The 15,192-nt window shown below is 41.4% G+C and overlaps 1 protein-coding gene across 4 annotated transcripts in view; it reads right to left on the bottom strand.

Moving 5' to 3' along the window:
• Positions 1-3,093: 3,093 nt before the first annotated feature.
• Positions 3,094-15,192, bottom strand: part of NAB1 (NGFI-A binding protein 1) — a 44,970-nt gene continuing 32,871 nt past the window's right edge. For 2 of the 4 annotated variants that reach the window (XM_046018510.1, XM_046018511.1), the window contains exons 5-8: positions 11,352-11,441; positions 9,412-9,574; positions 7,384-7,497; positions 3,094-5,609 (exon numbers count right to left, since the gene is read on the bottom strand). In XM_046018510.1, the coding sequence (XP_045874466.1) occupies positions 5,521-5,609; positions 7,384-7,497; positions 9,412-9,574; positions 11,352-11,441 (456 nt within the window). In that variant the 3' untranslated portion in view covers positions 3,094-5,520. The remainder of the gene's footprint in view (positions 5,610-7,383; positions 7,498-9,411; positions 9,575-11,351; positions 11,442-15,192) is intronic. The other 2 variants (XM_046018512.1, XM_046018513.1) reach the window with 2 other exon arrangements.

Below are 15,192 nucleotides of genomic sequence, written 5' to 3'. Positions count from 1 at the left end.
TCTTCTGGGAAGGACGACAAATGGCAGGGGATGGGGCTAGACCATGGGTCTGGTTTGACGGTTCACAGTGAGGGTGGTCGGGAGCCTCTGAAAATCGTAAAATGCTTCTGCGGAGCCAGTTCCCGGCAAGACGCCACCTCCATGCGCGCCACTGAAATATCTGCCCCCAGACACGAGCCCAAGTGACCCGGCAGCAGAGAGTGCCTGTGACAGTTACAAGACAACGGCCTTGCTTGCTTAGGATGGTGCGTGGGTGTTGAGCATGGCACTTTACACACGAATGTATGAGGTGCGAACTTTGAATGCAGAGATGACTCATCAAGTTTCGGAATGTGTAAACACGGAGCACAAGCGAGCCACACCGTCACGGTGCTCACCCACCTGCCTGGATCCCCAGGACAGTCACAGAATTTGCTCTTCGGAAGCTAATGAGGAAGAGTCTCGGGCTGATGTCAATGTTTGTGCGGCACTACCATCTTCTCTGGAACAAGTGTTTTATTTCATCTGCATTTTGCAACATGTTTGATGGCAGCATTCAGTTCACTCTTTCTCTGAGTTTGTGAGGCAGTCGATGTTTTGGAGACGTTACGCTGGAAAACTTAAGTAGACAGCAGTTGTATAGTAAAGTAAGAACAGTTAAATAGAGGCAATTTCTCACTGAAGTGCCTGGAACGGGCAAGAAGAGTAAAATGGGGGAAAAAAGAATAAAATGGAGGAAGGATCATAACTAAACATTTCAGGTGTACGTTGAAAAAAAACCCTAAGATTAGTATTTTATGTGATTCATTTCTGATGTTCGTCGTTTGAGGGTTTTATCCAATTGCTATCAACACTTCTTTTAACTGAAGATGAACTTCTAAAGACCAAAGCTTTAATATTATTGGATTGGATTAATATGTTGGAAGCAGATAATTTAGTTGTCAGAACAACCACCTTGGAAACTGTGACCAAAGAGATACCCAAATTTTGGAGACCCCAAATTCAATAGGATGCTGTTTTAATACTTAAAAATTTTGTGGCCTTTAAAAGACAAGGAGAATATGAAAGAAATAGAAGAGTTTAGTTAACCAATTCTGTAATTGGAACTAATCATTATTCATAGTTCCCTTAAAATTTTCTAAACTGATAAAGATTTGCAACTTAAACTTAAAAAATACATTTCTGATTAGATTATTCTGCATACAAAAAAATAAAGACCTTTACAGTATTTTTTTTAATATTCATAGGTCAGTAGAAACGAAATCAGAGGTTTTTTTAAAGCTTTAACCACTGCATACTCAAAAAGTAAAAAAAAAAAAAAAAAAAAATCCTAGCCCTAGCATTTAGTTTTTGATCACTTCTATGTAAAATAAGAATGATTTTACAGAGTCAGTAAGGAAATAGTTAACAGTAAGGTTTTTAAGATTAAATATATTTACAGTAAAAATACATTTCTGGACATTGGATCATTCTTTTATTAATTTTGGAGGTCCACTTGAGAATCTCATTTATGAGGACACCCACAGATGAGGAATAAATAGGCCTGGATTCCCTGAAACAACACGCACACAGCTGGACCATACGGTGGGGTTTAGTTAAAGAGCGGCTACCATACTTGGTTACATGCTTTAAGCTGTTACAAACACAAAACATTTACTCAATTCTAACTTAGCTGTTTGCTAACCAAATTCATTTCCTATAAGAGAAAGACCTCCTAGTTTCATTAGGTTAATACCTTGGTTGATTTCCTTCTGAGGACTCAGTGCAGTACAAAGGGAACTTACAGTACAGAAGCAAAAGCGGTTTGTATGAATGATTCTTCGCCTCTGAGTAACCACGAGAGCAGACTACAGGTGAGAAAATTCCCTGCATGCGTAGTCAGGTTTTAAGTCTTAAATACCATCCACTGTAATTGTAAATGTACATTAGGTGCCAGTGGCCCCTAATCACAAATCCTAAAGCTTTTACCCAAGTGGTCTTACTAACTGGGGATAAGAAAACCCCGTCTCTGGCAGTTCAGTGGGACTGCCAAAAAGAATTCTTATCCTGGCGAGCAGTTCCAACTGGCTGAAACTAAGAGTTTTTTTCCCGTTAAGTGGCCTCAGAGTGAAGGAAATGCACTGCCGCTATGTCCTTCTAGCACATGCCGCCCCTGTCTACTGCTCTAGCTCTGGCTGGTCTCTTCTGCATCTCAGTCAGGCTTTCACAGTCAAGTGCCCCCACCACCGTGCCTGCGGAGGACACCGCACTTCAACTTCTGCTCCTTGTTCACCCAAGTCTGTGACACACTGAAATGTGTATTTTATCTGAGTGGTACTCGTTCCCGTTCAACGAAGCACTGGATTCACAAAGGGCAAGGATCGTGCCTGGTGTTTCCTCTGTGGCCTCCACCCTCGCCCCGCCGGCCGGCAGTGTCGGACCCCAGGAAGCTCTTCATTAATCCATCAGATGCAGCAATGACAGCTTCATGGTGTGGTGCCTGGGTGGCGGGTAAGCACCCGACTCTCGATTTCAGCTCAGGTCGTGATCTCAGGGTCAGGAGATCAAGCCCCGAGTCGGGTTGTGCCCTGGCCGTGAGGCCTGCTTAAAATTCTCTCTCCCTCCCTCTGCGCCTCCCTCACCACCACTCCCCCTGCTCTCTCAATCTCACTCTCCAGAAAACACAGCAAAAAAACCTTCGCAAAGCTTCTGCGCATTCTCTACCATAGGTTAGCTGGGTATCATAATTAGCTGTAATACCAAGGCCACAGCGCATTAGCACTTTACAAATCTTAATATATTAAATATGTTAATTGCTAATGTTCCTTTTGTTAATTTAGTTGTTAGATAGGATGGATCGCTCTTACGATGTCTCTGTAAACCTCTCGTAAGCAAGAACAACATAAACCAAACCCGTTCCTCGACAGTCCAGAGTCGACTGAGCACCTGTAGGCCAAAAACTTTCTAGAAACGAAGGTCGCTGGTAATAATACTTTGTCTTGACGTAAGATGTAAGTCCTGGCCCCAGCCCCTCACACCGAGCCCAGACCAAATACTCGGAGAGGGAAGGCAGGCGAGGCTCGCATCACCTACTGTGAAAAGTGATTTGCAGGAAGTTACATACACATACATGTGTGAGGCACAGAAATCTTTATTGCCACAGGAAGCAAGTGCACTCGTCCCACCTCACCAACAGATGTAAGAGTCACAGGAACGCAGACGTCACGTGGTCAAGTACAACGCAGACTTGGGGAGAAACAGTCCCTTGGACTATATCGGCTGTAATACTGAGGTAACCAATTGACCTTGTTCAGTGAAAATACCTCGAACACAATGAAAAAATCAACTAGTTATAACATCCAATTCATATATACAATTCAAATAAAAATATATATTATTTGCTTCAATGTATAGCAAATTTAATACATTAGTGTTTACAAAATAAAAACTGTATTCTACTGAAATTTTTCTTGTGCTTCCCCCTTATCATTAAGCTTGAAAGACCAGGAAAGTGTGATACTTAAGGAAACTTACTTATGGTTTAAAGATGCAGTTTGTGGGGCCATGAAAGACAGGTAAGTATTAACTGGAAGGTTACTGCATCTTTAAAAATTGTTGCTTATTAAAATCTACAAACTTGAACTGTAAGACACAATTAAAAAAAAGCCACAAAATTTCTCAAAATAGATTAGAATACAGGAAACGTTTCATGAAACTACTGAGATACTAACCAGTTCTATGGCTAATATTAAAAACTGAACAATCTATTTAAATCGTACTCAAACTATTTCTACACACAGTGAACAACACAACCACAATAATCAATCTCAAGCTAGCAACAAAGTTGCAAGGTCCATAAAAAGCTTCTTCAGTGGGCAAAACACTATGGTACAATTAAAACACTTAGGGGAAAAGAGCCTTTCAATAGTATAAAAGTTGTTTACTGGTGTTTCTACTATAAAGCTATGCTACAAATCAGAATGAAAAAGCAATTATACATGTGACGGTGATCAGAGACTACACTCCAGACATTTCATCGAACGTGTGGCCGATGAGCTTCAGTATAACAGATTATGACTTAGTATTTTGTGCACAGTTAGGACTCAGAGCAGAACTAAAAACAAATAAAAAGACACCACATATCCCAGCTCAGGATGCTGTTGTCAGCAATATCTGGGTTTAGATGAATCTGGAGGAAGTAGATAAAGCTGTCAAATGTCTTCTCTTAAACCAACAGAAAAAATGTAAATTGGTAGAAATGGTATTTTTTTTAAACTATGGATTCCAAGGTGAACTTCTCGTAGGTATGCAAGGACACGATCAACATTTAAGCACACCCCCATAAATATGCACACAGCCCATTTATTAAATAGGGGGAACTGAAACAGACTTTCAAGCTAAAATGAATTTAAAGAAAAAACTGCATATGCAAATATGAAAGGTACACAAAACTGTAAAATAAATAATGAATCCAGGTGTCAGCTAAACCTCCACAGAATTATGCCTGCAAATGTGAATGTAACAATTGTCCACACTCGGGACGGTCTGGGTGGGAAGACACTCCCCAAGGGCGAGCCGCCTACCTTCTCTGACTCCATCCAGGACATCAAGAACTGCTAGACAGACATTGGTGCTGACTCTCTTTTATATTATGGCCTTTCTGACAGTCAACCATCCTTAGCACACTTGGGGCTAACTTACTAAGTCTTAATCTATTCAACACATTCTTCAACAACAATGTTTAAGTCACGGCTTTTACACATCGGTTCACTTGTTTCAAGTTCTCTGTCCAAGGACCAGCTTCCTATTTTTATTGTGAGATAATGATATACTACAATCCGAATCAACCACGTAAGAGAGATTTTCTACTCTCTTGCTCATCTTTTAAACTTTACTTTAGTATTATTAATTGCGTAAGTGTGCCTGAGCCGGCAAAAGTGACATTTTACTTCCAAAAATGACACATTTCCTGTTAAACAAAGTTGGTTTTATCAAATATGAAATCCACAATATTTTCCTTGGTTTAAAATGAGCATTTGCTTTCCATTTTTCCAAAGCCATTGCAACCTTGCCAATAACTACATCGCTTAAACTTTCTTTACGACTGCAAAGATTCTAAACTCTAACATATAATAATATTTATGCTAAACACATTTAAAAGTAGACAGTGAAATTTCAAGTAAAATAAACTGTATCCACATTTACTGGACCAAACATGTCTCCACATCTAGATTTTACTTCTATAAATTACACAAATACATTGTACATTCTTAAATAATGAATGCTTACAATATTAATTTGTAAGCTTTTCCACATAAAACAACTTACACAGGAATGTGAATGGATCAGTATTTCTGTTACAGACTGCAACATTCTCTCAATTTTCTCCTTTGTGGCTGCTGTGTTATCTTCCTGGTTTCCGCAGACTACGTATCAGTCCTTATGCTTTGGCTATGAGATCTGTTTGAGCTGAATGAGGCAACGTTGGTTATTAAGGCTTATTTCTATGATGGAGCATTATCCTTAAATTGCCATTTCCAGAGAACAGTGGGAGAATCACAGCTATCTTGAATCTTCAGGCTCTGTTTTGATGACTTTCTTTTCTAACGTAAAAGCTGAGTGAGGGTAGTCTTTTAAAATCCCAAGACTCTCTGCGTAAAAATGGAAACACAAAGTGTGTTGATACTTCAAATCAATGGATGACAAAAAACAAATTCCAACTTATGAAACCAACCCCCAAACTCCACAGCAAACAGTTTCAACTATTCATAATTCTGCAATTCCATATGGAAATTTTATGTTTATAGAGTTGCGATTAAGAGCTTGGATTCTGGGGGCGCTTGGGTGGCTCAGTCGTTAAGCTGGTACCTTTGGCTCAGGTCATGATCCCCAGGGTCCTGGGATCGAGCCCCACATGGGGCTCCCTGCTCAGCGGGAAGCGTTCTTCTCCCTCTGTCTCTCGCACTCCCCCTGCTTGTGTTCCCTCTCTCGTTGTGTCTCTCTCTGACAAATAAATAAATAAAATCCCCGCCTCCCTCAAAAAAGAACTTGGATTCTGGATTTAAATTCCATCTCTGCCAGTTACTAGCTGTGTACATCTCCAGGCAACTCACATACCTCTCTAGACCTTAGCATCTTTCTTCTTCTACAAAATGGGGATAGTATCTATATAGGGTGGCATGAGAGTTAAATCATAAAAGGCACAAAAATGCATACAGACCATACTTTTCTTTGATGGTTAGTTCAACGTTAAAAAAACATGTAAAAAAAAACTGGTTGTGCATCTATAAAAAAAAGTTACTAGTAAAATAGTTAATTACTATCAGTGAAAAAGAGAAAACGTCTTCCATATTTAAACATGGAACCCTTACGAAAAGTTCTGGCCACAAAACAGGAGGGTGGGAGAAACAAGATCAAAGAATGAAGGCCACTCCCATTAGGACCCGTTCCTTGGAGTTACGCTTGTGTAGTTACTTCAACCTCATGAGGACACTACAAATGACAAGAAAATGTAGTATCTATGCGAAGGACTGATGCTGGAAGATAATCTCCGCACACACGTGTACATACACACGCACCCTTTGGAAAGGATTCTAGACGTGTAACCAAAACTAACAGCTAATCTGAAGTTAGGCAGCTCAATTTATGAATTTGCTCTCTCTAAGCAAAAGTAGATTTTAAAATTAGCCAGAGTCTAGAAATAGTAGCCACCATTACGGGGTTGCTATCAGCGAGGCGATTCATACACGCCACCTTGTTTTACACTCTCACCTACTCTTGCAGCCGCGATGATGTCTGTTTCACAGACGAAGCAACAGCGTTCAAGTGACTCCTGACGCTGCTTTAACTCCAAGATGGTATGATACCAGACACTTTCAAACGGTGCTGCTCTCTAATGCTTTGACTAACTCACTTTCTCGTGGGGAAAAATAGTCAAGCATCTAATTATAACAAGGAACAGCTTATCCTTTTATGGAGTTCAGTTTAATTCTAAAATATAAATGCTATCCCCAAAATGCACCTGCAAGAAAAGTTTAGATTTTGGTATACAAGGTTTCATTAGTTTGCGAGTAAACACGTAATCCACTGATTTCGCAGTATGAAAGGCTGGAAAAAGGCAATTACATAACTCAAACCAGCCAGGTATTATCTGGTTTAAAATTCTGTATAACAGTTAATCAAAACAGTATCATCCTTCATGAGTTTTTCCCCGTCAATTCTTTGGAATACCATGTTCTAAAAATAAGTGGCCATTATTATGGCAATCTATTATTTCCAAAGGGAGAAAAACTGGTAACAATAATGACCCTTTTTTCTGGCTGGGAATGGGAGAGAGGAGGAGTGGAGATAGTGGAAGGTAGGAAAACAGAACTTAACGATGTCTTATTCAAGTGTCACTCTCTCTAATCACATCCCATTTTTTACCTGATTGGGACTTCGCCTCACTGGAGTAAAGTCTACTCAGCTCTCCATCCACCACAAAATGATGGGGTTGTCTGTTCTGTAAATTAGGCATTCGAAGATTCAAAGGTCTTTCTCCTAAAGGAAAAGGAAAAAAAAAAAGTATGAATAATATTAAAAACACACTATGGTTTTTCTTAAAAATACATTTTTTGGAAGATTTTTATTTATTTGACAGAAAGAGACAGAGCAAGAAAGGGAACACAAGCAGGGGGAGTGGGAGAGGGAGAAGCAGCCTTCCTGCCAAGCAGGGAGCCTGATGTGGGGCTCGATCCAGGGCCCTGGGATCATGACCTGAGCCAAAGGCAGATGCTTAACGACTGAGCCACCCAGGTGCCCCCAAAATACATTTTCATGAATTCCCTGAACACTACTTAGGAAAGGAATTAGGAAAGCCAACAGGCACTGAAGAGTTTAAATAATAGCTGAGAAATATTTTAAATAACAGTTTAGGAAGGAAATGGCAACTCAGGCTAGTTCCGAGGCTTACAATTCTGCCAGGACATTTTTCAGAGTAAAACATGAACCAAACAAAAGACTGAGGTTTCCAGTAAGCACTCCAGCTCTGGCATAGACTACGTCCCCTCCGTAAGGCATTTTCTTACCAGTGCACAGTTTACCAAGACGTGTCATTAACACGCAATATAACAAGTGCTAGAGAAACAGCGACGGCTCCAACAACGGCCCATTACTGAACAGCAGAACCCGTGGCAGAGCCATGAAGACAGAAGTAGCACAGATGAGGTAAAAATGCTTAAAAGCCACGTCACCTTCTGTCATACACCCAGACCCACACACTTAGCCGACTGCCACCCCACGTGTCATTGTCCTGGCTCCACCAATTACGGTCATTCAGTCGCTCATTGATTTTGCTTTTGCTTCTTAAACCCTTAAGTCTTAACTGTCAAGGATGATTGGAGAGGTTAAACAAGACCTCAACTCCGCAGTTTCTGTAACAAAAAGGAAGAATGCTCTTCTCCTCCAGCACTCTGGTCTGCTGACATATTTTACTCTCCAGGCGGAGAATGCTTGTTAAGACAGTATTCTCACTTAGAAATCTTTTTTTTTTGACAATGGTAGCCACTCACTAGAAAAGTATAACAATATGTAAAACAAGAAGGTCCTCCAAAATCACTGTTTTTCTTCAAACACACATCACTATCTGAAACTCTGTGTCATGTTCTGTACATCTGCCTCCCCTGGAGAGTGAGCTGCGAGCCAGCAGGGACTCAACGCCACCGAGGCGCCCGTGGTGCCCAGAAGCGCGCCCGGCACGCAGAAGAGACTGTGAGCGCACGACAATGACGTGAGACCTCCTTCATGTGTCAATGCAACAAAAATGAAAAAAAAATTTTTAATTGATAAAAATATTCATAAATCACAGCTCTCTAAACGTAGTGTTTAAGAGAACCATTTCTAACGTGCCGCACCAAATAGTTTCAGAGACATGGCCAATCCAAAGCCTGAAGAACACAAAACTTCGAGTCTCTCCATTCTTACACTACACGTCTCTGTCCTGTCCCAGTGCTTGAGAAGCAGTTACCATATCCTCTTAGAAACCAGATGTTATAAATTTCATAGACAAATTTGTTTTTGGAGTCCAAGAAAACATGAAGCTGTGAGCTTTTACAAACCGATAAATGTCTCCCATGGCATCGGGTTCTTCGGGGAAAAGGATCTTTACTGTTTACATGTCCCATTCCCACTCACCCTGTACAAAATACGGATCAACTGCACGGGTCAGCTAGTTTAGGGATAATAAGGTAAAAAAAAACAAACATACGAACAAAACAAGCCCCAAACTTTTACTGGTTAAATCTGCAGAATGAATCCTTTCCTTTTGTGAAAAAGAGGCAATTTGAAGATGAGGTTTTATGGAGAATGAATAACACAATCGCTCTAAAGTACCAGGATGTAAAACAAGCCGACTTCCGTTGCTCTCTGCAGTGCACACGGCCCTGGCTCGCCGCGCCCGGGTCGTCTAAGACCCACCTTGCCCATCCGAGGTGTCAGAAGCGGCGCCGTTCGGGCTGTGCTCCTCGGAGGCCTGCCTGTAGAGCCCCGCCGAGAGCCTCCGCTCGGCGTGCCGCAGTCTCTCGTGGCCAGCCGGGGCGCCAAGGAACTCCATCTGCTTTGCTATCACCGTTTCAGGCTGCTAGTAAGTAAAGCAAAAATAAAATCAGGAACTAAAACAGTCTACATTTTTTTTTAATGCTTTAAAGATGCCAATTTCAGACTCCAGCAAATATATTTAGTATTCATTAAATTAGTTCACACTTCATGTGGTATACACGTTCCATAAATATGCTTAGATGTCTACATCATCGTGTTAAAACACAAAATGTTGGATTCTGTGCGGGGGGGGGGGGGGGGGGCCTTCCTGCTCGTCCTTTAAAGAGAATTCCGTATTTCAGCTCAAAGGCAAAATAACCTTCGCTTTGTTTCCCAAAGTACTGAGTCCTTTAAAATATTTTTTTTATAAAAGGAACCTCAGAGCAACAGCAACATCTGCTAGAAACTGCTTCTAACACACAGGGTGAGATCTTGGCATTCTTATTTTAGGATCTGGCACTACGCATGCTCTGCTATGATGACAGCATGTTGGGGGAGAGAAGGTGTAAAATGGCTGTCTAGACGGACAAGACAAACCCCCTCCCACCGAAACGAAACAATATGCAAATTATGCAGGAAAAACATCAGTGCCAGAGAGACTCTCCCCTCCACCATGGAATGAAACTGCAGTATTTCCCAACCAATCATAAAAAGACAACGTTAAAATACACAAGTAAAGGGCGCCTGGGTGGCTCAGTGGGTTAAGCCTCTGCCTTTGGCTCAGTTCATGGTCTCAGGTCCTGGGATCAAGTCCCGCATCGGGCTCGCGGGGAGCCTGCTTCCCCGTCTCTCTCTCTGCCTGTCTCTCTGCCTGCTTGTGATCTCTCTCTGTCATATAAATAAATAAAATCTAAAAAAAAAAAATACACAAGTAAATAGAAATTTAAATTTAAATTTTTTAAGTTCCTTCTTTACGCACTGCTTTAAATTACTTGTATGTGATATTCAAAGCAGTGCATTTGTGATATTCTGCCAAGGAAGTTAATAGTCAAAATGCAGATATGAATCACTGCTGTGCCATACAGAAGGGTAGTACAAGGAAGCTGCTGTATAAAATTAGTTCAAAAAAATCCTGATTCACAATAGTAAAAATCAATAAATGAAAAATATTAACTCACAGAATAGAATAAAAGCTTATACTATTTTTCTGGATGCACGTAAACCAGATCAAAAGGAGCTTTAACTTTAATTCATTTGAACTTATTATTAATTAATCGGGAAAATTTCAGAGGAAGTGTACTTTTCATTCTCTTAATAAAAAACAAAACAAAACGTGGCACTACTGAATTTGCCAGGCAGAAGATTAGCAAGAATAAAACTTATAGTCCTTTCTAAAAGGTGGTATTTACAGAGATAACTTTTTAAAACGTTAATTTAAGGATACAATGATGAAACAATAGCAAGAGCACCTGAAGATACATATTTAGGTAAGAATTTTTTCTCATCCATGAATCAAAATGACTTAACAATAGCTACAACGCTGATGATTAATGTTTTCTTGAGAACTATCCCTGTTTTATCTCAAAGTTCTACGACGCAGCCGTAACCCACATGGCTTTCTTCCTGGTACCGAATTCCTCTACCTCTACGTAGAGACTCTGTGTTTCTTCCTACAAAACTACAAAGAGTAAGTATCACTGTGTCAGATTCTGCTCACAACCCAAACTAGCTGTCACTGCTCTTGTTGACACAGCTGTGCATCAGAAACAACCAGAAATAAATCCAGCCCTCAGAGGCTTAAAACTGAAGCTAGCTGAAGCACCCATTTGTCCTCAATCTACGGGTATTGCCATGAAACGTTTACTGGCGGTCTGCGTCACCTGTGAACCAAGGGCAGCAAGCTCTTCGCTCTTCGCTTTGGCCTGCTGGAAGAGCGTCTGCACAGAGTCCTGGAAATCCGGAAATCCATCCTATGGGTCAACAGTTAAGTCCTTTTTAGAATTTGTAAATAAAATACCAACAACTCAGAAAACAGAACAACAAAACACTTTAATCCTACTGCCCAAGTAACCATGACTAAGATTTTAATGTACAATACCTCCTTTCAGTCTTTTATGGTACAGTTACCTTATTTCTACACTTGTAACTTCACTAAAAATACAAACGAAAATGACAGGAAGAATTACACCTCTACACTGGAATGTAGGCTTCATGAGCTTTAACAGGAATGGCTGAATAACGTTTCATACAGCATTTCGTTTAGTGGTTCAACTAGTAATAATCACTATTTTTACACTGGACATTTAGATTCTTATTTTTAGGTTGAAAAACACTGCAAAAATATTTTCACAGGAACAGCCCTTCCATAGCTTAGGTTGCCCAGTACAGCAGATTCCTAGTACAATTACTGCAAAGGGATGAACATTTTTATGAACATTTTTCATTCACTACTTTCCCCAAAGGCCTTTACTGGCTAATTAGACTGTAAGTTTTCTTTACCAGCACTGGGTGTTGTTGTTTTCTTAATTTTTGCCAATTCATATTTTTGTACTGATATTGAAAATTTTTTCAATGTTATACACTGTAGCTGGACACACTTTTATTTTGTAAATGCTTCTATCACTGTAAGCTTCAGAAAGGCATTCTGCTTTAGAGATTTGACAAATACTCAAATCTACCCTCTAGTTTTTCCAAAGCTTTACCTTGTTTGCTTTGTTTCTCAAATCTGACTCTCTAAACCATCAAGAATTTATTCTATGTGCTGTGATAAAGAACCAATGTGAATGGTCTTCAAAGTGCTCCCCAATAACCCCAATCCGAATTTCTTAAGAATTCTTCCACGCCGAGTGGTCATTTCTCCTTCAGCATCTCACATGTCAGGCAACGGGGATTTGAATTAGAACGACCTGCACTGGAGGCTCCTGGGGGACACAGCTCGGTAAACAGCCGACTCTCTGATTTCGGCTCAGTTTGTGATCTCGGAGTCCTGGGATCGAGCCCCAAGTCAGGCTCCCTGCTCAGTAGGGAACGTGCTTCAGGTCTCTCTCTCTCTCCTGTCGCCGCACCGCCTGCTCTCACACTCTCTAAAATAAATCCATCTTCAAAGGAGGAGGAGAAGAAGAAAAAGAAAAGGCCTGCACTCGTGTTCCAGTTCTACCACTTACTAGCTACGTAACACCAGACAAATAACAACCTTTCAGAACATTCGTTTCCTAAATATTCCTAAATATTTTTACGAAAAATACAGGTAAGAGCACCTCTCTGTGAGGGCTGTGTGAGGATGTAGCCACTTGGCACATCATCGCTGCCACATAAGTGTGAGTCAGCTGTGAAACAGCTACTCGACGCACTCTCCTCCTGCACGGCCCATCAACTTAAATGACTTTCCCTGAACTTTTTATTATGAAAGGCCAATCCATCTACTGCTTTTTTCAGGTTGTTCTGTGGTTTTTGCTCATTTACTGCTTTACATGAAATTTATATCCCCAAACATGACAACAGCGTGATTTTAGTAAATTTACTATCAATTACTGAAGCATTCCTCACAGAAATGGTCACGACCTCCAAAATATTTCTCCCCTAGTTTCATGAACTACATATTTGTAGCAAAGGGTAAATCATTAAAAACCAAAGTTCTTATAATAACCTAGCAGAAAGAGATGTAATAATAACGCAATATTGTATCTGAAGTAAGGGATACTGATTCGCAAGTTTTTCCCCATCGGGGTCTTATTTCTCCACGGTGACTCTCATGTTTTCAAAGATTTCATCTACCAAAATTCATTTCTTAAGTAATTTGCCATTTTTAAATTCAAAGACATGAAATAGAGTCAAGGGCAAATAAATTTGACATCTCCAGATAGTCTCATGTAGCTTTACGATGGGTCAACCTACAATCGGCATTTTATTTATTTGAGAAAGAGAGAGAGAAAGAGAGAGAGCCCGAGCAAGCAGGGGGAGGGGCAGAGGGAGGAGACCCACTGCTGAGCAAAGAGCCCAACTCGGGGATCCCCGGACCCTAGAATCACAACCCCAACCACAGGCAGACACCCAACCAACTGAGCCACCCAAGTGCCCCCAATCAGCATTTTTAAAGCATTGAAAATAGTTACCTTTCTAGGCCCCCCAGACCGAGGACTCAGAGGAACGTATGGCATAGGATCGTTAACTGAGCTAGAATGAATGTTATACAAATGGATGCAATTTAAATCTAAGCGGAAAGTACACTTGCTTCGTCATTCCATTTTTCTCTAAGAACTCATTCAGACCTAAATCGAGCTTTCTCTTAGCAGTCTCTCCTTGACGTGAAGGGCACTCATCTGTTAGGGTTGGTCAGTGAGTTCTACAGGGGAGGCTGGGAGACCTGGGCAATGGGAAGCTATCATTTTCCAGGTGACGGCCACGTGCCCCCGGTTCCCCGCTGTGTCGTGCATTTTGCACGTGTCCATCTACTTTAATCCCCAGCACAGAAGCCCGCAGGCTCCTCTCATGTCACGGCTCCAGACGGTGGCTTCGAAGCCTCTGCTCCTGTTCGGCATTTCTAAGGCGCACAGCAGTAAACACAGGCACAGCTCTTACAGTGCTCATTCTCCCAGCGGAACCGGCCTAACTCCGCGATCTACACCGAGTTCAAAACCCCATCCTACTTCCGACTGACTGCGATACTGGACAGACCGTTTCTTCTTTGTGTGTCTACTCAGCTAACCGCAGAACCGTTTTAAGGAACAAAAACTCATCAAGAACACTTAGCACAGTGCTTGGCACATAGATCCCACCCAATTAAAGGTCTGCGACTGATATTTATTAAGTTCCCTTTTCAAGCTACCGGAGCAACCACAGTAAAACAGACAGCAGGCTACAAGTGACTTACTGCATGTCTATGGTACAGAGGGAATTAAGGTAAATTTGGGGGATATTTATACAGTATAAACATCTTAGAGATTACTTACATAGTATAAGATATCTTGGGTATTTAACACTAAAACCAGCAAGAAAATATTGAACATATTGGTAGGGAATGGTTTTAGTGGAAAGAGCAACAGAAATCTGGAAATACTCGTTTATTCATTCATCAAAAATTTCTCATTTGCCGAATAGGTTCTAGATTCTGTACTCAATGCTGGGGATTTGATGACTCCTGCCTCCTGACAAGTAGTCTAGAGGAAGGAAAGGACAAAGAGATCCAGAGCGAGTGGAGGCCAGCGTCAGGGAAACCTTCTGAGAGATCCCAATACTAGGCCTTGACTTGAAAGAAGAGAATTCTCCAGGGAAACAGAGCAGCTTGTACAAAAGCCTAGAGGTGGAAAAGAACGGGACGGCATCCCTCAGAAGCTGGAGAACATGCACTACGGCTACCAGGGGGGCAATACACTGAGAAAGAGGCAACGGTGAGAGAAACTGGACATGCAGGCCCAAATTCGGTGAGACCTTGTAAGCCATGTTAAGAATTGTCGATTTTATCTTAAATTCAAAGAGAAGCCACTGAAGGTCTTGGGGAAGGAGCAAACCGATCTGTGTTTCTGAAAGCTCCATCTGAACGTGCGGGAGACAACATACAGTTCGAGCCTTTCAGCAAGCCCCGGGCGAGCGTGCCCGGGCCAGAAGCTCCAGGACCCCCGCGCTGCTTCTGAAGGACATTACGGAAGAGCGAGCGATCTCGTCTTCTCGTGCCAAGAACTCGATGTGTGACCCCAGGCAGGGCAGTTAACCTCATGATTTCCA

This window comes from Meles meles, chromosome 9 (genome assembly GCF_922984935.1).
Source record: "Meles meles chromosome 9, mMelMel3.1 paternal haplotype, whole genome shotgun sequence".
NCBI lineage: Eukaryota > Metazoa > Chordata > Mammalia > Carnivora > Mustelidae > Meles > Meles meles.
Note: the sequence above shows the minus strand (reverse complement) of the source record. Positions and strands in the feature narration are given on the sequence as shown.